This window comes from Alosa alosa, chromosome 4 (assembly GCF_017589495.1).
Source record: "Alosa alosa isolate M-15738 ecotype Scorff River chromosome 4, AALO_Geno_1.1, whole genome shotgun sequence".
Taxonomy (NCBI): domain Eukaryota; kingdom Metazoa; phylum Chordata; class Actinopteri; order Clupeiformes; family Clupeidae; genus Alosa; species Alosa alosa.
In genome coordinates, this window is record NC_063192.1 from 12962050 (window position 1) to 12984515 (window position 22466).

The 22466-nt window shown below is 41.2% G+C and overlaps 2 protein-coding genes and 1 long non-coding RNA gene across 4 annotated transcripts in view; 1 reads left to right on the plus strand and 2 right to left on the minus strand.

Annotated features, from left to right (window-relative positions):
- The window catches only part of LOC125293286 (plakophilin-1), a gene marked incomplete in the record, with an annotated part of 16019 nt that extends 2203 nt beyond the window's left edge, over positions 1–13816 (minus strand). Inside the window, 11 exon segments of the mRNA XM_048241143.1 lie at positions 2566–2752; positions 2917–3070; positions 3703–3876; positions 4252–4416; positions 4570–4687; positions 5758–5926; positions 6333–6540; positions 8020–8161; positions 8315–8676; positions 10482–10603; positions 13422–13816. Of these exon segments, the coding sequence (XP_048097100.1) occupies positions 2566–2752; positions 2917–3070; positions 3703–3876; positions 4252–4416; positions 4570–4687; positions 5758–5926; positions 6333–6540; positions 8020–8161; positions 8315–8676; positions 10482–10603; positions 13422–13596 (1976 nt within the window).
- On the plus strand, positions 8584–17881 carry LOC125293288. The gene is made up of 3 exons (XR_007193349.1): positions 8584–8694; positions 17421–17476; positions 17720–17881. It is a non-coding gene; the product is annotated as an uncharacterized LOC125293288 (long non-coding RNA).
- On the minus strand, positions 14699–21941 carry smpd2a (sphingomyelin phosphodiesterase 2a). 2 transcript variants are annotated; one of them, XM_048241145.1, is made up of 11 exons: positions 21138–21941; positions 20714–20867; positions 19355–19451; positions 19026–19102; positions 18065–18158; positions 17686–17775; positions 17430–17512; positions 16952–17084; positions 16579–16683; positions 16260–16431; positions 14699–16027 (listed from the first exon to the last, which is right to left on the minus strand). In XM_048241145.1, exons 2-11 carry the CDS (start codon positions 20761–20763, stop codon positions 15567–15569), a joined length of 1362 nt encoding a protein of 453 aa, XP_048097102.1. In that variant the 5' UTR covers positions 20764–20867; positions 21138–21941; the 3' UTR covers positions 14699–15566. The 2 variants fall into 2 exon arrangements, with proteins under 2 accessions (XP_048097102.1, XP_048097101.1); XM_048241144.1 differs by having other exon boundaries at positions 20714–20953.
- Positions 21942–22466: the final 525 nt, after the last annotated feature.

A 22466-nucleotide genomic window follows, 5' to 3' on the forward strand; every position in this document is an offset into this window, starting at 1 on the left:
TTATGTGTATGCTTTTCTGTCGAATTCGATTCTATGCATCAACTTTGTAATAAAGGTCATGCAACCCCTTTTTTCACGAGTTAGGGGTATTCTGCCTGAGGCAGTAATATTAGGAATATCCTGTGAGGGAGCATACTATGAAAACAAAATGCTGAAGGATAAATATGTATTGTATTGACCTATTATCTTTCTTCCTTGTAGCCACGTGGCTTGGCGTGAGAATCACATGCTATGTCTGAGAAGTATTCATGTATTGTTGTATTTCTGCATGTATGAGGAGTTTTAGAAAAGACCATTGTATGTTCAAGTAAGAAGGACCCATGTGATTTGTATTACAACAATGTAACTAACATGTATAAGAAGGGCCTTCCCCTAGAGAACTTTCTTACTGGAATGTGCTGTTGCCAGTAATTTAGATTAGGAATTTGCCCTGTGAATAAACCTGCAGTATTTTCTCTCGCCTGAGTGTGCCTGGAGTTTTTGACAGATTACGTATTTAAAATACAAAATATGAATAAGGAGAATTTAAGTATTTGAATACAGTTACTATTTAAGTGTTTTTTTTCAGAAGACAGTTACATTGATACATTTAAGGGATTCCATTTTAAATCATTATAACATGTACTGTACGCCATGCCTTTTCAAACTCAAATTCAAATATGGCTGCAAGCAGCAATGAGGGGGCCAAGCAGATAGGCCAGAGTAACCATGGCAACGAAATGCTGTTAGCTCAATGCTGCAATCAGGCAGATCCATAAACTGTCAAAGCAAGTTTCACGTCTAGCGTCCAAAGTTACAAGGCAAAATGCATTTTTTAATTGCAGTGACCCTAGAGGTCAAAGGTCACAAAATTTCTTCGGCATTCACCTGATGGGGTCATGAGTCCATGTACCAAGTTTGGTTTTGATACATGCAACGATTGCTGAGATATGAGCTCACTTCCTGTTTGGTGGCTTTGCCACAAATTTCGATTGGATGTGACGGGCGAACGCTTCTATCAATTGTTACAGAAATAAATGAAGTGACAAGGCATGGTCTGAAGATGGTCTGTGCCCAATTTTGGTGAAGATCAGATGAAATTTGTGACCTGTCTTGAAATTGTTGGTGTTTTTGATCAAAATCAAATATGGCGGCGAATAAATTATATTGATGTGACAAGTTGCCCTCAGTTGACCTAAGGACCTTTCACAGTATTACCAGACACCACTAGTACAATTTAATTCTAAGCACAGCAGCAGCTACAGGCCAAAAGGCATGTTTGTGAATTACAGCGCCCCCTAGAGGTCAAAGGTCACCAGGTTCTTGAGGGTCCTCCTGATGGGGTCATGAGTCAATGTACCAAGTTTGGTTTTGATACATGCAAGGGTTGCTGAGATATGAGCCTGTTGGTGGCGCTAGAGGGTCGAGTTGCCGACATGAAACTTGGTGACATGAATCATGGGACCGTCCCCAATCAGTGTGCCAAATTTCCCAACTTTTTACCATACGGTTCTATGGGCTGCCATAGACTCCCATTGCATATAATAATAATAATAGGAAAACGTAGAAACACAATGAGGTCCTCGCAGCTTCGCTGCTTGGCCCCCAATTTTTTTTTTTTTCTCTCAGGTGGATTATATTTGAACCAAAGACCAAACAAAACACACCAGAGAGGTAGCTTACCCCTCCACACAGTGTTTTTTTTTTTATTATCTAGGGGACAGGCTGCCCCCTGTTTGTTTCCTCTTCATGGAAGAAGACCAGGTGTTTATTTACAGTGTACTCAGTAGATAGCTAGCGGATCGAGAGGATTTTTCCAGACGCTGGAATTATTCAAACCCAAGAACAAACAAATGGCTTTTTCAAATATCCAGACTTTCATGCACTTGTAAAGAATTTATGGAACTTTGGCCCCAGCCGTGGCGCGGCTGGCTGGGGCACCTGCACCGTACGCCGGCGACCCGGGTTTGATTCCCGCCCTGTGGTCCTTTCCGGATCCCACCCTGACTTTCTCTCCCACTCGCTTCCTGTCATTCTCTACTGTCCTGTAAATTAAAGGCATAAAAGGCCAAAAAAATATACTTTAAAAAAGAAAAAAAGATTTTATGGAACTTTGTTAAATTCTTCCAGTAATCAAGTCTATGATGGAGCGTTAGACTAGTCTGGTTTCACCAATACTCATTCACCTTGTGAATAGGGTCTGGCCCTATTCACCACTGAAGAGTGTTTCCAGTCCTAGCATCTTAATGGGAGTAGACTTAGAGAACAACCTTTACCGAATTCCCCATTTCCCATAGTCCCCATAGACGGCAATTATCCATACCATGAGTGTGTTTCACTAATTCACGGATTGGGATAAATGCAGAGACCAAATTTCAAAAGAGGGATCAAAAGAGTATATATACTTATATACTTATACTGCCCTTTTATCAACACCTTCTATCTGTGAGTGTCTGTCTGGGAGGCCACATTTCACAACAAACATGTAAAACAACAACAACAACAAACATCAGCATGGAGAGATGGAGATCAGCTTGGTCACTACACAGATGAAAAGACTCTTCAGGTTTAGTTCAGTGGTCTTACCTGTTCTCACTCAGCTCACTGAGAGATTCCACCATGGTACTGGTCACCACCTTCTTGCCCACATCAGGCTCGGACATCAGAAGTGTGCGCACGGTGTTGCACGCAGTCGCCACTGTGTCGTCACAGTTGCCCATTTCTTTAGGGCCAGCTGACAGGAGCACGGCGAGCTGGGGAAGGATATGCCGCACTGAATACACATACACACACACACACACACGCACACACACACACACACACGTACAGCCACACACCAAGACAAACATGTTGAGATTTATATAACTATACTCACACATAGCAACTAACATGCATGTATTGATAGACAATTGACTGATTTGAATTAGCTGCCTTTACCCATACTGCTCTGTAGCGATGTGGTTCTGCTGAGGTTGCCAGTCAGGGACATGGCGGTCTTCTGCAGGCTGAGGTTAGGGGACTGGAGGGAAGGGGAGACCATCGGCAAGCCGTTCAGCTTCTGTACAATGGTTTGACTCATGAGGCTGGACACCTGAACAAATCCATAACTACTGTTGTTATTCAAACTTCAACATATTCATAACAGTTTGAATACATTTAAAAAGTCAAATCACAGTGATTGAAGCATTCATCAATTTAATTCACACCAGATGACCATTTTTTTTCAGATACACCATTTTTCAGACGTCCATCTGGATTCCATTAGGAATCAAAGCAACAATTTGATTCATTTCAACATTTTACGTGAATATTGTTCCCGTTAAAAGGAGACAAGAGCACATTTTTGCACAGTTGTATTTTTAGGGCATACGTGAAAGTCACGTCAGACACGTAGGCTGTGTAAACTGACTCATGTCTGCTTCTCACTTGGAGTGTAACTTCATGGGAACAAAAACTAACTACAAGGTTCACTGGCCATTTTCAGGTTTTAGAAACCATGATGCCTCGGTTAAAAAATAACACACTATTCTAGTTAGCAACGCCTGGGAGTATTATCATTATCATTATTATTAGTTCACAAATCAAGGACAAGCTCTTTCTGGTAGCCTCCAGGTCACATTTAACCTATTGTCACAAGCACAGGGTGTGACCAGCAAAGTCTGAATAGAAACAAGCAGGGCGATTTATAACACTTGGATTTATTTCCTCTCCAGCAAGCCTTACAGGGCTATTGTTGGCGGTGAGGTTTTGCAGTGCACCACAGGCGGCCTCCAGTGTAGCCTCTTTCTGACTGGAGCCCAACAGGGACAGATACATCTGGATGGTCTTGGAGTGGTGGAGCAAACTCAGACCTTTTGGGTCACTCTCCTCCTCCATCCATGGAAAGTTAAAGGTGTTCTGTCAAGATGGATCAGTACAGTTAGAATACACTTGTGAGTGTAAATGGGGCTAATATGACTGACAAATACATATAACTAAACAAATATAATAATATACTGTAACTAACAAATAAAACTGATCAAGAGTATTCACCATTTATGTGAAGAATATGACAACCTATGTTGCCTTTATCATAAAATGATATTAGTGTCTAATGCAGATATTCTCTACATTTTGACAGTATACAATAAAGGCTGACAGCTGAGATTGAGACAAATGAGATAATTTATTCTTTCATAATCCACAAATAGCCAGTACCGGTACTTCAAATTTATTTGTAGAATAATGCCTACAGGCAGACAAATGGGCAATAAAGATCTAACTGTATGTTACCTGTATCTTTTTGCTTTTAGGACTGAAGCAACCCATAGTTGTTGACTTTTTGTTGGCATCGGCTCTCGTTTCAGAGAATCCGTTGTACTTAGTGAACTGTTCTGGGGCCTCTGTCTCTAGCTGGTATGTCAAATTGTGCAGAATGCACACGCAATTCTCCACCGACTGTAAGGACAAAACATTATGGCAATGAGCACCAGTCAGCAAGCAATATAACTTCACAGGTGTACACTTTTGATTTTACGAGAAACGGTGATATGATGCTAGTTTAAACATTTTCAAGTTTTTATTACATAGCAGTTTATGCCAGCGAATTACCATTTCATCTGCATTGTCTATAGTCACACAGGACTGCACATATGAGACGAGGGCGTCGATAAGTCCGTTGCAGTCCCGTATTGCCTGCCTCTCCCTCTTACTGGCACAACTCAAGTTGCTGTTGAGAAGATTAAACCCCGGCTTAGTCACCACACATGATTGTTATCATGGATATTGCAGATATAACAACATTCTGTGTCATTACTTTTTCTCTGAAGCTGACTCTCTGTGGGCGTGGTCACACTTGGTTTTTGGATGATGTTCTGACAGGTGGACAGCCGAAACCATTATATAAACCGCTTATACAGGTGTATAGCCACTTGCTGATCACTTGGGTTAAGACTTCCTCACTGCCTTCATGACATTAGGACTCTCATTGTTGGGGACGCATCAAGACACATAAGAGTTTATTTTACAAGATGTAGGAGGCCAAATGCATCCCAAAGCACCTCAATAGGTGTTTTTAGGGACTGGATCACAATGCATCTGGGGGGGTTCCTTTATACTTGTATTTAGCATCCATTTGAGATCAGATCACCAAACATGCATTGTAGAACCAAGTGTAAACATGCCCTGCTCTGTTAAATTTTGATACTGTTCTCCTCATTGTTTGCTGCCTGGGGGGCAGGGGGGGAATGTTCAACACTTAGTCAGGAATGTTAGTTAGGAATGTAACAATTAGTCATTGAGGCAGTAAAATCACACTTTTTTTCTTAGAAAACCTCCCGTGACATTTCACTGTGGTTTCTACTGAATAAACAATATAGCCTAAATCAATGTATGTCTATGGTATAAGTTCAGAGTAGGAATAGTGAATAACCATAAATGAGTGAGGAAGAAGCTGCTTTCTATGCACAAGGATCATTCCCTGTTTTAGGTGTTACATTCTGAACTAATTTCTGAAAATGAATGATGAAGAAAGTTATGAACCTCCACCGCTTTGGTAAGCACTTTCTATCATTTCATAATGGCAGACATGTCAGAAATGTCTTGCATCCTGTGGCATCTTTTAATGACTGATTTTGATACTTATTTCTTTAATGTAAAACATTCTCCCTCCAGGGCTTTTGTATACACCACATAGACAGTATCCAAGGCAGTGTGACAGATTCTCGAGTATCAGTGCAGTATAGCCTTTTATCAGTGACATGATTCAGACTCAGCGAAAGGTGTGTTCGCCGCCCTTACCGCATGCAGCCGGTGGCACTGTGGAACACCTCTGGGTCGCCATAGTTACTGGCGCTGGTTTCTGACCAGCACGTGTAGGGCACCACAATGGTCTCTGTCAGAACCGGGAGTGCTGATTTGATGAGAGTGGGCTTCAGCGCGTCTGCTGATGACAGGTTCCACAGAAGGCCTGGGCAACCGAGAGAGCATATATATTAACCTAACCAATCTGGCTGATTATATCATTCCTATGATATAATCTAGAGCCTGAAGCTGCAATCATTTTAGGGGAGGCCATTTCTAGAGATCATGTATAGCTCACCACCATCATTATTATCGACACATTTAGTATCTAGCTTTTAGCATTAATATCATAAATGAATAATGAATAATTTTCCATTTATAATAAACTATGCACTTTGTGGTGTATCTGTTCTCTGTTTTGCAGTAACTAACCAAAAAAAAATGTAAATTAATTGTTTTTGGTTTAAAAAGTTACATTTTGATATGCCGGTCTTTGGATTTACAAGTCACAAATGTTTTTTTTTCGCATGGCCACAGACTTAAACCAGTAAATGACTGAAAACGCTCCACACCTGTTAGCTGTTTCTGAGTGAAGGCAGAGTTTGTCTCCTTGAGTAGGGTCAGAGCCTCTTCAATGCCTTCGCAGCGGACCACTTCCAGCTTGTTGTTGCTGTTCTTGAACACCAGGTTCCTCAGTGCAGCGGCCACAGTCTGCTTCACCTGAGAGTTGGAGTGCCGCAGCAGAGCCACCAGAGGAGGTATCCCTCCAAGCTGCAGGACCTGATATAATATATACATACACACACACACACACGCACACACACACACACAGAGACATGCAAGCAAAACATTTGCTTAACAGCAATCACGTTAGATCAGTTAGGTCATATCTATCAAAAGTTGATCACTATTTCCCAAAGCCCGTGATTATTAACCCTTAAAGGAGTACCGTCACACTGGTGTGACGTGAATGTTGAGAAATGAACGTTCTAAAGAATATCTGGGTTCATTGAATTCAACATAGAATTTTAGAACCTTCAATTGTTGCAGAACTTAGAACGTTCAAAAACCTACTCCTTTAAGGGTTAAGGGGTGGTGGTAGTGTAGTGGCTAAAGAGCTGGGCTAGCGTGCAGTAGCCCGAAAAAGTTGTGGTGGGTTCCATTCCCGACTTCCACTGTTGTGCCCTTGAGCAAGGCACTTAACCCCAAGTTGCTCTTGGGGCAATGGTCCTGCAGTGTACTGTAATTGACAATTGGATAAAAGAGCTTGCTAAATGAATAAATGTAAATTATGTCCTCAAATGTCTTTTTTGTCCACACACCAAAGATATTTAGTGTTGCCATAGAGTAGTATGTTGAAAAAAGCTGAACATTTTCAAGTTTATGTAGCTGAATATGCTGAAAATATTCATGTTTATGAAATTAATAATGAAATTGAAATGACTAATTAATTGAATAATTATTGCAGCCCTAGTTTCATCGCCTACTAAAATTGGCACTTTCATAATAACATTTTAAATTAATATCCTTTGATATATTATCACCAGTAACATATTTCAGGTTTCTAAATAGCAAGCTGCATTGGTAATCGACTAATTCAAAGCAGTTTACAACAAGCATTCTGAACAGTGTGTGCAGGTGGCTGTAACTTATCACATGCGAGCAACTCGTAGTGTTTTCATTACTCCCCTCTGGTAAACGCTACCGGAGCATTACCTCACACACAACACGTCTTAAGGACAGCTTCTTTCCCCAGGCTATCAGAATATTAAATGGACAGTGACTTGAAATCATGAACACTCTTAATATAATTGCTTGTGTCATCAATATGGTACCTTATGTATCACAGAAATGTTATATATATTTTTATAATGCCTCAGTGCATCTCTTTTTTTTAATCATCAGGTCTGCAGGTCATTAGGGGCCTGCGGGTCAGTGTAGGTCTATGGTCTTACATGTATGCATGTTGTCTTTTACATGTATGCAGTCTTTATGTATGTATGTGGTCCATATGTCTGTGGTCTATATGTATGCAGACAGGCAGCAGAACATCTAAAAAATTAAACACTTGAAAAGTTACACTTCCGCACATTAAAACAAAACAGGTAAAAGAAGCTGATTGCACACATGAATCTTGTGCGGCCAGTGTACCAGGCAATTTACTATCAGTAACAAACACTATATGACATGAGCAAACAAGAGTAAGCAAACAGAAACGCCCATGCAACTCCAGAGCGTCTAATGTCTGCCCAGCCATACCTCGTGCTTGGACTTGTCATCCGTAAAGGTGCTATGCTGGATGAAGGATGCTCCCCATATCTGATAATTCCCCTCTTCTTTTGAGAGATACTCCACCGCCTCTTTCATTGTAATGTCAGGCACAGTGGTGAGAGGGTCCACCCTGCCCAGAAGACCACAAAAGGAAACTCTTTCAAAATGGGATTAGACGTGTGAGCCAGTTGAGAACATGGTGTGACTAAATAACGACAACAGTGTCTTGTCACTGTCCTTGTGAAATGGCATGAAAGCTTGACGGCACGTTATCAGCACTCACTCAGTTTTAGTTTTGGCCATGACTGATATCTTGGTCTCCACCTTGCCTGGGCTCGATGGCGTCTGCACAGCAGAGTGGCGCTGTACGGTGCTGGTGGTGATCACCTTGTTGGTGGTCGTCTCGTTGACCATGGAGTGAACAGTGGCACTGGGCCGTGCCTGCCTAGTGGAGGCCTGCCCGGTGGCCCGCTTCATGAGGTTGGTGGGGGCCAGTGTCGGGTCACTGACGCTGGGCATGATACCATTGCTTGCAGTCTGCAGGGGAGATTGGGGCCAGTTGGAGGACTGGATGTGTTGCTCCCATTGGCTGGAGCTGGATTTCCTGGACTTTGCAGAGAGGGTGCGGCTCTTCTGCTGGATGGCCTTAAGGAGTCAGCAGGGGTGAGATATCTTGATATTAACTAAGCTGTTGTTGTTACTCACTGAAAAACTAGAATGAAGCACAGACTGAAACACTCCTTAACCACTTTTGAGATATCAAAGTAACACTGGAGTAACGCTGTGAGAACTCACTGACTGAATACAATTCTCACTAAGGATCAGTAAGCCCATAACATAACATACCGTAACACAAGTATAACAAACTGAATGACTCTCTAGCTCTGTTATACAATTATGAATTACAAAAGCAACAACTGAGGGATATCCCGTGGATAGAAACAAGTTGAAACAAAAAATATATTAAGAGTTTGGTATATCCACAATGTTTTTTCATAAATCATTCTTTTTACATTTTGTTTTCCAAGTAATTGGAACTGTAATACTTGGGTATTGGTATTTGATTTATCTTTACTCTATCAAAACAACACAACCTAGACACCTCAAACATTACGACATCTCGCATATTATCGCAACTGTTCCACGTGTGTATATGTAATCAAATAAATGAAATTAAAACTGTGAAACTGCACAATGCACTTTCTTGATGAGACTGCGACAATCTATCAAATGGTATCAATCTATGACCACGTTAGTCATTAATTCCAACTTTCTCTCATGCACTGGGGTGAAATTCAAGACACAAATTAATGCTAGATTGCATGAAAGGATTCTGAACCACATAAGTGTCTCTGAACCACAAGATGCAAACCTGCCAGCCAATATGGCAAAACATTCAAGCACCAAAAGCTGTTATGATAGCATCTTGATTTATTACTGTAATATATTCATGATATATGACTGTGTGTGTCTATCAAATAATGTAGACAAGTGTGCCATGGTTGTCATGGTTGCCTTCAGACAGGTTAAGGCAAAAATGCACCAATTTTATTAAATACCAATTCTACTTAGTTCTATTAATTCTATTAAATATAAAATTTCCAAAACAACTCAAAGAGAACTACAGAACTAGTGAGCTAGCCTGGATGTTAATGAAGTATTGACACTCTTAACACATGAGTTAAACCTCCCTTACCAATCCAGAGAAAGAAAGAGAAAAGAAGCTTTCTAAAATAAAAAAAAAAACCACTGCCTTATAATAACAGTCAGTTCAGACAAACACATGACAGCAAGCTGCAAGCGCCTTAACACTTCTTGAGTTTAGTTTTGAGTTATTCAATTAAAAAGAAAACCTTTTCCTCTACTACTTATAATTGTGATACTTATAATGTCAGGAATGAGATTTGCCACACTTTCGTCCAAAACAACTTCAAAAACATATAAATATAATATTAAAGGTTGTATCAGCGATTTCAGGCTCAAAAAAGGCTCAAACATAAATTATCACATTCATCTAATCTTTCCTAATGATCCGCTAGCTGTCTGCCCCTTAAGCAAGCCGTCAAAAAAATGTGTCACTGTAGGCAGCCTAGGCTCCGAGATCTGTACACAAAATCAATTGCTACCAACAAGGGTTGGCAACCCTCTCAAAGGCAAAATAAAGTGTTTCAACCAATAAATGACAAGATGCGCGCTTAGGAGGGTTTTACTGTAATTGCACGGGAGGGAGGGGGAGGGAGTAGCGAGCTAGCTCTCTGTTTTGTTTGAACATCAACAGAAGTGATGTATCCCCGCTATCGCTGATACAACCTTTAACAACAAACTAACAGAAAAAAGACAGTCTGTGCAGATAACCACATCTGTGCTTATGTCTGCCTTGCAGTTATACTGCCCTTGCCACACCACACAGCTGGGGTCAACGTATTCAAAGAGGCACTGTCTGTCATTACCGTTCTATTGCGGCTGCCCACAGTAACTGATTTGCTCCTTCCAAAGACACTGCCATTTATGGTTCCTGAAGGTGAGAACCTGAAGGATATAGGCTCTGATTCTGATATGTGTGTCACTGGACCTGGATGAGGAAATGTGGAGCAAAAACGGAGGGTGTGAGAAAGAGAGGCTTAGACTGGCAGAGAAAGCTCTTGTGCATATATCAAAGCAATATTACTACCACACTATTCTATAATTGTTTGTATCTTTTTAAGAATGATGAATATGAGGTATTACAGAAATGCAATGAATTTGATGATGTAGACCTATTACAGTTCAAATAAATCTAAAATAGCCTTAGTAATTCCATTTTTTTCCAATTGAATATCATTTACATATACAGTAAAGCGCCAAAACATTGCATATGTCTCATGGCGCTTTACACAGTGTTAAACAATCAGAGAAGGCCCATGAGTAACAGGGGCGAAGAAAAACTCCCTAGAATTGGAGATACATGTAGGAAGAAACCTCAAGCAGATCCACAACTCAAGGGCCTAACCCATCTGCCTAGGGTCAGTACAGAACAGTAAGGTTTGTTCACATGATAAATTAATAAGTTAGTTAGGTGTAGAAAAAAGAACATGGTGTTTAAAGCCACCTGAGCTATATGTTACAAAGAGGTGGGATGGTTACATATCCAGTATGATAATGCATGAATCTTATTTAGTTCTAATTCTAGGGAGAATATTTAAATGTACAGCAGTGGATGTGGATAAAGATGTGGATCATTTTGGGAAGTACATAGTCTTTCCTGGTTTTCCAGGAAGATACCCAATGACAAACTAGATCTACCGCTGAGCGGCACAAAATATGACCGCTGCCCAGTCCTACACATTCTCTCCGCAAAAATAAATCACGCTTGTCAATTTGTTTCCATCTCCTACTCCATCCCCTACTTTTGTGTATTTGAATGAGTGTGTGCATAGTGTGTGATTTGTGTTGTGTTTAGTGTTTATTAGTGCTTCTATGTGTGTGTGTGGGATGGCTTGTGAGTTTGTGTGTGGGGGATAATGGGGTGTGTGTATGTGTGCGTGTGCGTGTGCCTGTATGTGTGTGTGCGTGTGGGTGTGTTTATGTGTGTGTGTGTGTGTGTGTGTGTGTGTGTGTGTGTGTGTGTGTGTGTGTGTGTGTAACTGATATGGCCCCCAATGAACTGAATTACACAAAACTTGGCAAAGTGTGGCAAAGTATCAGCCAAAGATAGCTGCTTTTTCATTTTTAAGTGGGCGGCGCTGTACCTCAAACAAGTGGATATGGGATGGGTCGACATGGCCCCTTGAGACCAACATGCGAAAAAGGCCTTACAGTTCTCGAGATATTCAGAGAAAAATTGTGTCCGGGCTACCCTTCTTCGGATCAAAACGAAAAACAATGGTTCCGTTTCATCCTTGTGGGGCTTTATGCGGAAGTTTCGTGCAGCCCGGTCTTTCAGTGTCCCGGGAATCATTGACAGAAATTCACTGAAGGAAAAAAATTAATTAAAAAATCCGGAAGAAAAAAAACTCTAACTAAACCTTCGCTAGCGCTGCGGTCATAATAATATAGGCCTAATAGGCATTCCAAAATAATATTCACTATCATCTAAAATTGCTGAAACATTTTTTGAAAATTGCATATCAGCATAATTATCCAAGTGTGACTATCATGTCACTTATAAACGTACAAGTAACAAATATGGCCAACAAAAAAACTATCTACCTGCATCTCATAGAACAAATAAGATTGTGGCTGGAGAAGGGAGGAGTTGTTGGCACTGTAGATTTGGCAAATACAGTAAATCATGATGTCTTGATCTCTAAACTAAACTATCAAATTTTAACTTCTCATCAAAAACACCGACATGGATGTCATCATACTTATCAAATAGGATGCCGTGTGAAATACGATCCCCTCCAGTTACATGACGTAAACAAGGGGTGTACGCCAAGGATCTTTGCTAGGCCCGTATTGTTCATGACCTTCCACAGCACTATCATGGAGTAGAGGTACAACTGTATGCAGCTTACATGGTCTTATACACACAGGCAAAAACAGCTCAGCTAGCAACTTGAAATTACCTAAATCTATGGAAGGTGTGACTGAATGGCTTGATCAATCCTGTTTAAGCTCAAATATTAGCAAGACAAAAGCGATGTTCGCACAAACAAAGACGCAGACACCACATGCACATATTCTCATTAAGGGTGAATTCATTGAGCACTGAATTTAAATATCTTGGTGTCATATTAAATTCAAATTGTAATAATAATAATAATAATAATAATAATAAATAAGAACATAACTACAACAATTAAATACAATGTGTTATTTTAAACTAATCAGATCCTCTCTCTCCATAGAAGCTGCCAAGATATTTATGAATGCTTTTCAACATTTTTAAATGAAATACCTGTTGGGGACAGGCAAACGAAACAACCATTAAGTCTGTAGAATCTCTGTACAATTAGGCCTATTGTCTGTCACCCACATTTTCTAGTAGCTGTGTGTGTGTGTGTGTGTTATAATGTGCATCATACTGATGGAGGATTTGGGATCTGTCTGCGGATGTAAATTAGCTAAAAAGGCTAACTCCGGTAGGCCTACAATGAATCAAATGGCAACATTTATGTTAAAAATACATGTCTAAGGCACACACTTCCAAAATTGAAAAATGCGTTTGGTGCTAGGGACAGGGCATAACTACAAAGATGTTGGCCCTTCATATTACGAAATTGGAAGGCATAACAAGCTGCACACTGAAGCACTGGAGTGAAGTGGTTTTCGCCACGCTAAAGTAAGGGAAACATCGCAACATGCACCTCACCGACACAGCAGTCAGTCTTTATATTGTGTGGGCTATTCGTCATTATTGGAGAAACAAATAATATTGAGGCTTGTACAATATTTCTGAATGAACTTACTCGTGGGTGAGAGTGATCCATTTTTAAGTTGTTTCGACTTGCTCCTCTTTATAGTGTGAACTTGATCCAGTACACGTTGCTGTCCTGTGCGTAAATTGTTATCTGATGGCAGGGCGAGGGATGTATCCTCGCTATTTCCCATAGACATCGCCGAACGCAACGGCTCAACCGTCATTTTTTCAGCGAAATTATCCTGGTCGCTACCGAATGAACGCCCTATATTCTACAAACTGTCGACTGACTTTTCTTGAGGAGATAGAGACTACGCCACGCCTGTATGCCTGTAATGCCTGTAGCTATGTGTGCACCACACCTCTACCACGCCCGACCTGAGGTTAGGTAGGTGTGGCCCCTTCTGAGATTGTACAGTAGGAACTTCCCTATGGTAACATCATATCGTTATCATGCTATAACTAATAATAATAATAATACACACACACACACACACACACATATATATATATATATATACACATGAGGCTATATAGGGCAACGAAGACCAGGAGATGAATAAGTTCCCACATGTTGAACCGAGGTCCCCGCTGGCACCCAACCCGAACTTGGCACGGACACTGCAGCCACCCGCGACACAGCGCCCCGCATTACCGATATAAGCATAAACTCACATGCAGTTGGATCTGACCCGCAGTGATGATTGAAGTCACTAAAAAACGTAGCTCATGAAAATATGTTTGCATTAGCGAAAAAAATATCTGCAAATATGAAGACCAAGTCTGGGCTAGTTGGGTCAATGTTGGACTTGAGACTTGAGGATAAGGTCCATAAGACAAACTGACAAATGGTTGTAAATTGGTTCATAATTATAAAACGGCTGATATTCATATTTTACTGTAGCAATCTACAGATATACCGCACAACCCAGCACACATTCCTCTCCCACGGCATTTATATAGGCCTAACATTCATGAACAGACATTTAGTGATATAGGTCTTCAAGCTGTAGTCTTGCTTACTCTAGCTTTAGCCTACTTGTACTTTTTCTTGAGTTGGCAAACTTTTTTATTCAGGCCACTATAAAACACTGCCCGGATTAGTGAACTGCACTTTTCTGTTAGCCTATTTTTTCCTAGAAGAAGAAAAATAGGTTTCCCTTTTTCTAATTTTGGCCTATTGTATAAGCCTGGACTTTTCTGCAAGGCCACTGTATCATAATAGCTAATTACGGTGCCATGGCTTTAAAATGCATTCACAAGACCAGTAAAACATTAGCCTATCTTTTTTTTTTTTACTAAGATCACATTGTGTTGATCACAGAGTCAAGTTTTAAGTAACACTTTATTTCAGACAGCCTACACCAAATATATTACAGGATGAGGAAATATTAAGAGATCCCACTCAAAACTTAAACCCTTATCTCTTTCTGTTGTGTAAGCTAGGATAAGGGTAGTTGGGATTGTAAAAAATGCTATTTCCATGTATTGCCTGGATGATGGAGCAACAGATAATTGGAATCAAGTCCCGATGTGAATGCTGTCATGTGATACAATTTAAACTACTCTGACAAGCGGGTCAAGAAAAGTGGTTTCGTGCAATGCATAAGGAACAATGAAATTACATTGAATATTTGATAAGAACTATGGCTGGACATGTATCAAATGGATACAACCAGAGGAAGGTCACACAGGGCCACATTGTGTGAAAAGGTGCCATCTAGTGGACGTTCTGTAGAATTGCACACAAGTAACAAAATTACACCCCCACCCCCTCCATCGACAGCAATAATTAAATATATTTTTTTTATTATTATTTTCTACAAAAAAGATGTGTAATGGCAAAAAAGCACGCTCATTATAGTTGCAACGTAATGCAATGGAAATGTCACTATTCACTTGACACTACAGTCTATCTAAAGGAAGTAACACTGGTTTAATTTTACACTTGTGAGAAAAGAGTGTTAGTCACTGTCTTTCAGTATATTACAGACTTCAGTGGAGTCAAAGGGAGTCATTTGCACAAGCAAGGGGCTGAGAGAGGACACATTCCATAAAGCTAGTGGAGTGTATGGTGCCACCCTTGATCTGTCTCTCTTCATTTTCGTCACCCTCATGCGAAGGTGAAAGCCTCTCCATTGCAGGGCCTAAGCCCACACCACTTCCATAGGATCCAGAGGAGAATGAGGTTCGGTTACTCCTCACAATCCAGTGGAGTGGGCTGCTGGGGTCTTGCATCTCCGCGTGGCGGATGCGGCGGCGTCGACGGCAGCATCCCCGCCTCGTCCTCGTCACCGCCCTCGTCCGTCAGACAGCCTCTGTCCCTCTCCTGGAGGTTGGCGCTGGCCAGCTTCATACTGGCCTCCGTCCCACGCAGGGCCTTGAGCTGGGCGGTGAAGAGGACGTAGAGCAGAGCGCCGGCAGCCACCATGGCCAGGCCCAGCGCGCCCAGCAGGCCCAGCAGGGAGTAGGACACCACGCAATGGCTGTGGTGCGAGAGCCAGGGCAGCGTGGTGGCGGGCAGCAGCAGGAAGGCCAGACCCACGGCCAGCAGGCACATGGCCATCAGCTGCAGCCGCTCCGTCTGGCGGAAGCCCTCCTTGACAACACCGCGCGCCTCGCTCACCACCTCCACCAGCTCGCGCACAGGAGCACCTGGAGAGCAGAGAGAGGACATGTCAGTGTGTGTGTGTGTGTGTGTGTGTGTGTGTGTGTGTGTGTGTGTGTTTTTGTGCATCTGTGTGTGTGTGTGTGCGCGCGTGTGTGTCTTTGTGCGGCTGGTGCCTGATATGTAAAATGCCTGCACTTCACAAAACAGATAACGTCATACTGTATGTTATGGACATGATTAATAAATGATTCATGAAGGCCATATAAAGTAGGCTACCTGTGTTTGAGGAGTCGGTGTGCCTCTCCCTGGTTCTGTCCATCCCCTCAGTGTGCTGGACGAGTAGCTGGGAGGTCAGGGACTCGTGGTCAGAGTAAGGGAAAGGCTTGTCTGGGACTGAACCCTTGGTGGTTGACATGGACTCACATTTCACACAGACACTGTTTGAGCCCTGGCAAGCAAACCATAAAGAAAATATACTCAATAGTAACATACACAGCAAAACCAAACATTATTGATGCAATGCAGCTAACCAGCTAACAATGCGTAAGGTTAAGATATTTATTATTTGATTATTTGATTCCTCACAGGCCACCACCTTCATTAGAATGTAGTCGATGCGGATCCCTTTCTCAAAAGGAAGCAAATCTTTCTTTTTTGTAAAGGTGTTATCAGCGATAAGTGTAATGCCATCTTCACAACCCTGGAAGAAATAATAATGATCATGATTCAGATGAAGAAGTTTAATTATCACATTTTGAAATGACATGTCAAGATAAAAAATGACATGTACTCATAGCACACCAAGTAGTCCAATTGTGTATAAACTTTTATGTAAAGCACATACAAGTTTTGAGCCAACCACATATACATCTAAGTGGTCTATAGTTGCTATACTGTGCCACATTCAAAATTACAATATATTCAGCATTGATGACATTAAATTAATTTTATGATGCAGAGGAACTTACATCAAAGGTGTCAGTCTCCGTGTAGCAGTCCCTGAGTCCAGAATGAGTCCTGAGGAGACGCATGCCCAAGTCCTGAGGGTGCATGTTCAAGTCTCCCCCCAAAATCACCAAGTCAGCATCAGCAGATGTATGTCTAGAGAGAGTGGACACATACACACAAACACGCACGCACACAGATACACACACACAGAGAGAGAGAGAGAGAGAGAGAGAGAGAGAGAGAGACAAGGTTTAACCACACAGTAAAGTTGTAATCTGAAACATCAATTACATATTGACACCATTGAATGTTTGTCTTCTTACTATTTAAGTCACTCTTAATACTGGCATTGCATTATTGACTACTGCATAGACAATATTGAACTTTTTCACCTGCAAATTTAGTCAGCATAATTCATATATTACCATAAAAAATCATTGATAGTACCCTAATATGTTACTGTATGTGCTGGACATTTTTACTACATAGATGTATTACCGGATAAAGTTGAGCAGCTCCCAAGCCTGCACTGTCCTATGGGGAAGGTAGGAGTCGTTCATCCTACAGTACTCAGCATGCAACTGCAATACATGAACCACACAGTGTATGGTTGAACATTAGGGCAGCAACAGCCTCTCCCAAACTAATCACATAGAGGAAACAGTGTTGACAGGAAATTAACTTTGTTAACTAGACTTTTGCTGTATCATAACAACTAGAGTGATAGCAGGAGAAAACCTATCCAGTAACTCACATGTGTGACATAGATGTGCGCTCTCATTCCACAGACATTCAGAATAACCAGGCCCACTGCTTTGCCTCCAAACCAGTCACCATGGTGAATCTGAGGAACAGATGACAGAGACATACGACTTTATGAACGGTTGACTCTGAGGAAGAAGCTGTGCATCGAAACTTTAGTTGTTTGAACCATTAAAGTCTGAAAAAGCTATCTGTGTGCTTCGGTCTTTCCCTGGGTTCAGTCATCAGGCTCAGGGCCTGCTGCAGAGTTGTAAGAATATCATCAACAGTTTAGGAACTTTTGGAATTTGTGTAAATCACAGGTCACTGTCTCACCACTAAATGAGCATATTCGTGTCCATATTGAGCAGCCTCCCTCACTGTGCACTCACCATGTATGGATAGCCGTTAAGAGAATATTGGTAGAGCAGGGCATCCTGAATCCTGTGCTTTGAAAACACTGCCAGTCCACTGCCAATGACTCCACTGTAAATAAATAAACAAAATGAAAGTATGTGGCAATGCCAAAGCACTATTAGGAAAACAAAAAAACAAAATGTATGTCTGCTTTTAAGAAGTTTCTGTGAGCTTGAGCTAAATATAATACTCTGTGTTAGTAGGTCAAAGGAAAGTCCATCTCTATCGAAATAACTCAAGTATTGTTTATTTCAAATATAGTGTGGCTGAGGAAAAACTGAATCCGCTTGTAACAAGCAATGGAATTGAAATATGAAATATTAGTATATTTTCATATTAGTATATAAATATTTGTATTATTTCATATTAGTATATACATGATTTCAGTATTACTAAGATATAACTACAGTATACATTAATATATAATATTATATATAAAATATATACATTTTGAAACATGACATACACACAAAGTTGAAGTTTTGTATTTAGTGACAATGTTATTGTGCCTGTAAATACCAAGCAACACTGTGTGTGTGTGTGTGTGTGTGTGTGTGTGTGTGTGTGTGTGTGTGTGTGTGTGTGTGTGTGGATTTAAGATCCGTAAGGATTTAAGATCCGTTTTCTTTTGAGTTCAGACTATAGGTTGTACTTATAAATTCCATTCCATTCACACAGTCGTTGTGAAGTAGGTCACGTCTGACTACCCTGAATTAATCTCTCCACAGAGTTCAAGAAGTTTGAGAGCGCCTGGGCCAGCACCTCACATCTCAAAGTTCACCTCAGGTTTTCATAACTAATGGACTTCAGACAACCCCCACCCCACCCCCCCCACACACACACACACAGTTATCAATTATCCCTTATCAATGTACACAACATGACGTCACGTGAATAGATAATGTTTGAAAATACACTATATGAACAAAAGTATACCTTCTGAAGTAGTGGGTGAAAGGATGAGAGGTAGCCAGCGTTCTTTTTAAGTAGAGGTAGTCTTTCTCACTCCACACCTTCAAAAAAGGTCAAATTAAGATGAAATTAGTAGGTAAACATGCACACATGGGACATGGTGACAATGACCAGACAATAGTTTCATTGGTTACATGGTAAATCTTATCTGTAGCATGACAGTCCAAACAGATGCTGTCAAAGTGAAAGACCACTAATGTCGCAGTTAGCTGTGTCTAATTGACAACTCTTTAGAGGAATGGACACTGCAGGGTATACTTCATTATGGGATGTGCTGATCTGACATGCTCTACCTCCTGTAACAGTGCAATGTCATGCTGCTCTCTGTCCAGCAGCTCTGCAATCATCTGGTAGCGCTGAGAACAATGACGACTGAGGTAGCGGATTCCCCTGAGGATGAAACGAGTGTGCTTGTGTGAGTGTGAAAACACTCTTTATACACTCTTTATACATACATACATCACATACATACGTAGAGATAGAGAGGACAGGAGAGAGAGAGAGGGAGAGAGAATCATACATAGAATCATTCACACACACACACACACACACACACACACACACACACACACACACACACACACACACACACACACACAAATCCAGGCACCATCTGTTGAGACAAACGAGTAAATGCAGTAACTTTACATTTAGGGCTGGATAATATCTAGGAGTTTTGGTTATTTGAATGGGATCCAACATACAGCAATCTAGGTTTGAAAATTTGAACCCAGTTATTTATTATAACTTTATGATGCCATAGAAGGGGCCGTGATCCAAACAAAGGTCTTCTGAATTAGAGGCATTAGAGGCACTTCTATTAACATTTTAGCAAACTGAGGATGAATATAACATCTAGTTCAGCAAACTACACAGACACTGTACTGAACATGCACACAAATACTACACACACACACACACACACACACACACACACACACACACACACACACACACACACATCGCACACACACACACACACACACACACACAATACAAACAAACAAATAAATAAACAGAGAGAAACACAATGACAGTCGAAATCTGTTATCTGTCAAAACAAATGCTGATAGCCTTGACAGTACAGAGCATTACACGTATGACACAACATCGTTAAGGCTTTGTCATGGATGAGACCACTGTTTTCCAGGTTTAATTGTTTGACCTCTTCCCCGGAGTTCTAGAACACAGCGCTGACAATGCAGCCATCAGCACACTGGGAGGCCCAGACCTCACATCATGTGACGAGGGAGTGCTGACTAAAGCGGCACAGTTTTGCTCTCAGCTCAAAACATGTAGTTACATCTTCCTGTTTTTATCTAGGCTATATCAGGAAAATAATAAAGTCCTATCCCTCCCCGTCAAAAGGTTTAGGACACGACATTCAATGCCTCATTTAACATGCAGATACATTGTTGTGCACAAACATTAAACCACACTATAAGTGAATGTAAATATTTCAAATAATCGGTTATATCAACAGTTAAAATGACCGTTCAAAACAAAGGAACACACTCACATACACACACATAGACAACAAGAGGAAGAAAGAGACAGGAGGAAGAGAGAGAGGGACAGACAGAAACAGAGCGAGAAAGATGGAGTGACAAACAACAACATATACGCATTAAAACCAAAACTACCACACTTACCAGCAATTGAGGGAAAAGAGACGCAGTCTGACTGACTGCTGAGCTGACATGATGATGCACAGTTCAAGGACACTCAGGGCACAGCTGAAGAAACAACGTCCCAACTCGAGTCAGCTACTACTGCCTGCATACAACACTCAGCACAACCAGGACACTGGTGCAGCGGCAGTGGTCAGTTGGAGGGAAAGAGCCTGCCTGCCCACCACCACCCCCACCCTCCCACACACACACAAAATAAGCCTGCTGACAGGGATAAGAGTGAACACAACACACACACACACACACACACACACACACACACATTCCATCATCAAATTTGTAGGTGGAGCTTTTTAATCCTTCTCAACAGAACTGCAGAACTGCTATGACCTTGGCAGACAATAATCAATTTTGTAAAACAGACAAATAACTGAAAGAGATTTACCTTATTGGTAAGAAGTATCCAGATACAACGACTTATATTTTACAAAACGGAACTCGCCTTTGAAACCTACTATTATATACGTGCACTTAAAAACACTAGAGCGCTTACTGGACAGTACTGACGTAAGAGGGATGCTCGAGACCGGACGGACACGCAATTTAGGATAGAGGCTAAAACAAGTTTCGCTACAACCCGTGCGCGTGACACCTTGTAAACCTTCGCCGCTGCAATCAAAGTCCAAATTCGATCTCCATGTTACCGTTGCCAGCCTTATCTTTTGTTTTGGTTTAGCTGCATCGTGCTTGTCTGGATACAGCTTCACCAACATCATCTCATATCCACATCCTATGTTTCATTGCCGGTGCTGCGGAGTGCGCACAGCGCATGACATCTTGGGAGGATGCGCTTGCTACGGAAACTTACTTCACAAAAGTTAACCCAACGCAATTCGGAAATGTAGTGTAATGTTCACTATGGTCTAGAAATATATTTACATTTTTGGTATATTTAACGTTTATTGCCTTGGCCTTCACATATTATTCACAGTCGCCCTGTGGATGCTGGTGATATCGATTAAACGTTAGCATAGAACTCACTTTGTAACTTTATCACAATAATAAGGACTACATGGATACGTGCGCAAAACTGCGCATATTTCCAGGGGTCGATGGGTAGGTTACAATTCAGAATAGCCTACCAAATCTACCACTATTCCTGCATGTGATAGTATTTAAACATGAGTTAAAGGTGCCATGTGTAAGAATTGAGGTACAAATATCCAAAAAATGAGCTACACGCATCAAAAGAATGAGAGGAAATAAGGGCGATGATGTCATTAAAAAATGACAAGGTATAGTGCTGAAGAGATATCAACCTGAATTAGCATGCTAAATTACTAGCCACAGCCCGACAAGTGTCATACCAGTTTCGGCCATGGGAGGCAGTATCGGGTAACATAACCGCCAGCCAAACTGCAATACACGTGTCTCGGTTGTTACTCTAGGGTAGACAAACTCACTTTCTGGAGGTATACTGCCCCATCTTTTATGGAATGTGGAGTATGAATTGATTTTTTGGCAGACATTACACATGGCACCTTTAAGTAGGCTATGGTAGCCTATCTATCTTATCTCAGCTCTCATTTGATCTTTCCAGTGAGAAGTCACTTTGCTCATTTGGGACCCGTCGTATAGCCAACTGGTGCACACAGTCACAAAAACACGTTGGCATTACACAGGCCCTGAGGTCACCATCATAACATTTCATGACTCTTTTGACGTTGCTTTGTTATTACAATGTGATCACTCTTCATTTTCACATTCAGGTCAA

Coding starts and splice junctions, on each gene's coding strand:
- smpd2a (XM_048241145.1), bottom strand. CDS start 20,763: ATGTCAGCTCAGCAGTCAGTCAGACTGCGTCTCTTTTCCCTCAATTGC. Junction 19,103..19,354: donor ACATTGCACTGTTACAGGAG/GTAGAGCATGTC, acceptor CCTTTTTTGAAG/GTGTGGAGTGAGAAAGACTA. Junction 16,028..16,259: donor CACCGACTCCTCAAACACAG/GTAGCCTACTTT, acceptor TCTGCTCTCCAG/GTGCTCCTGTGCGCGAGCTG.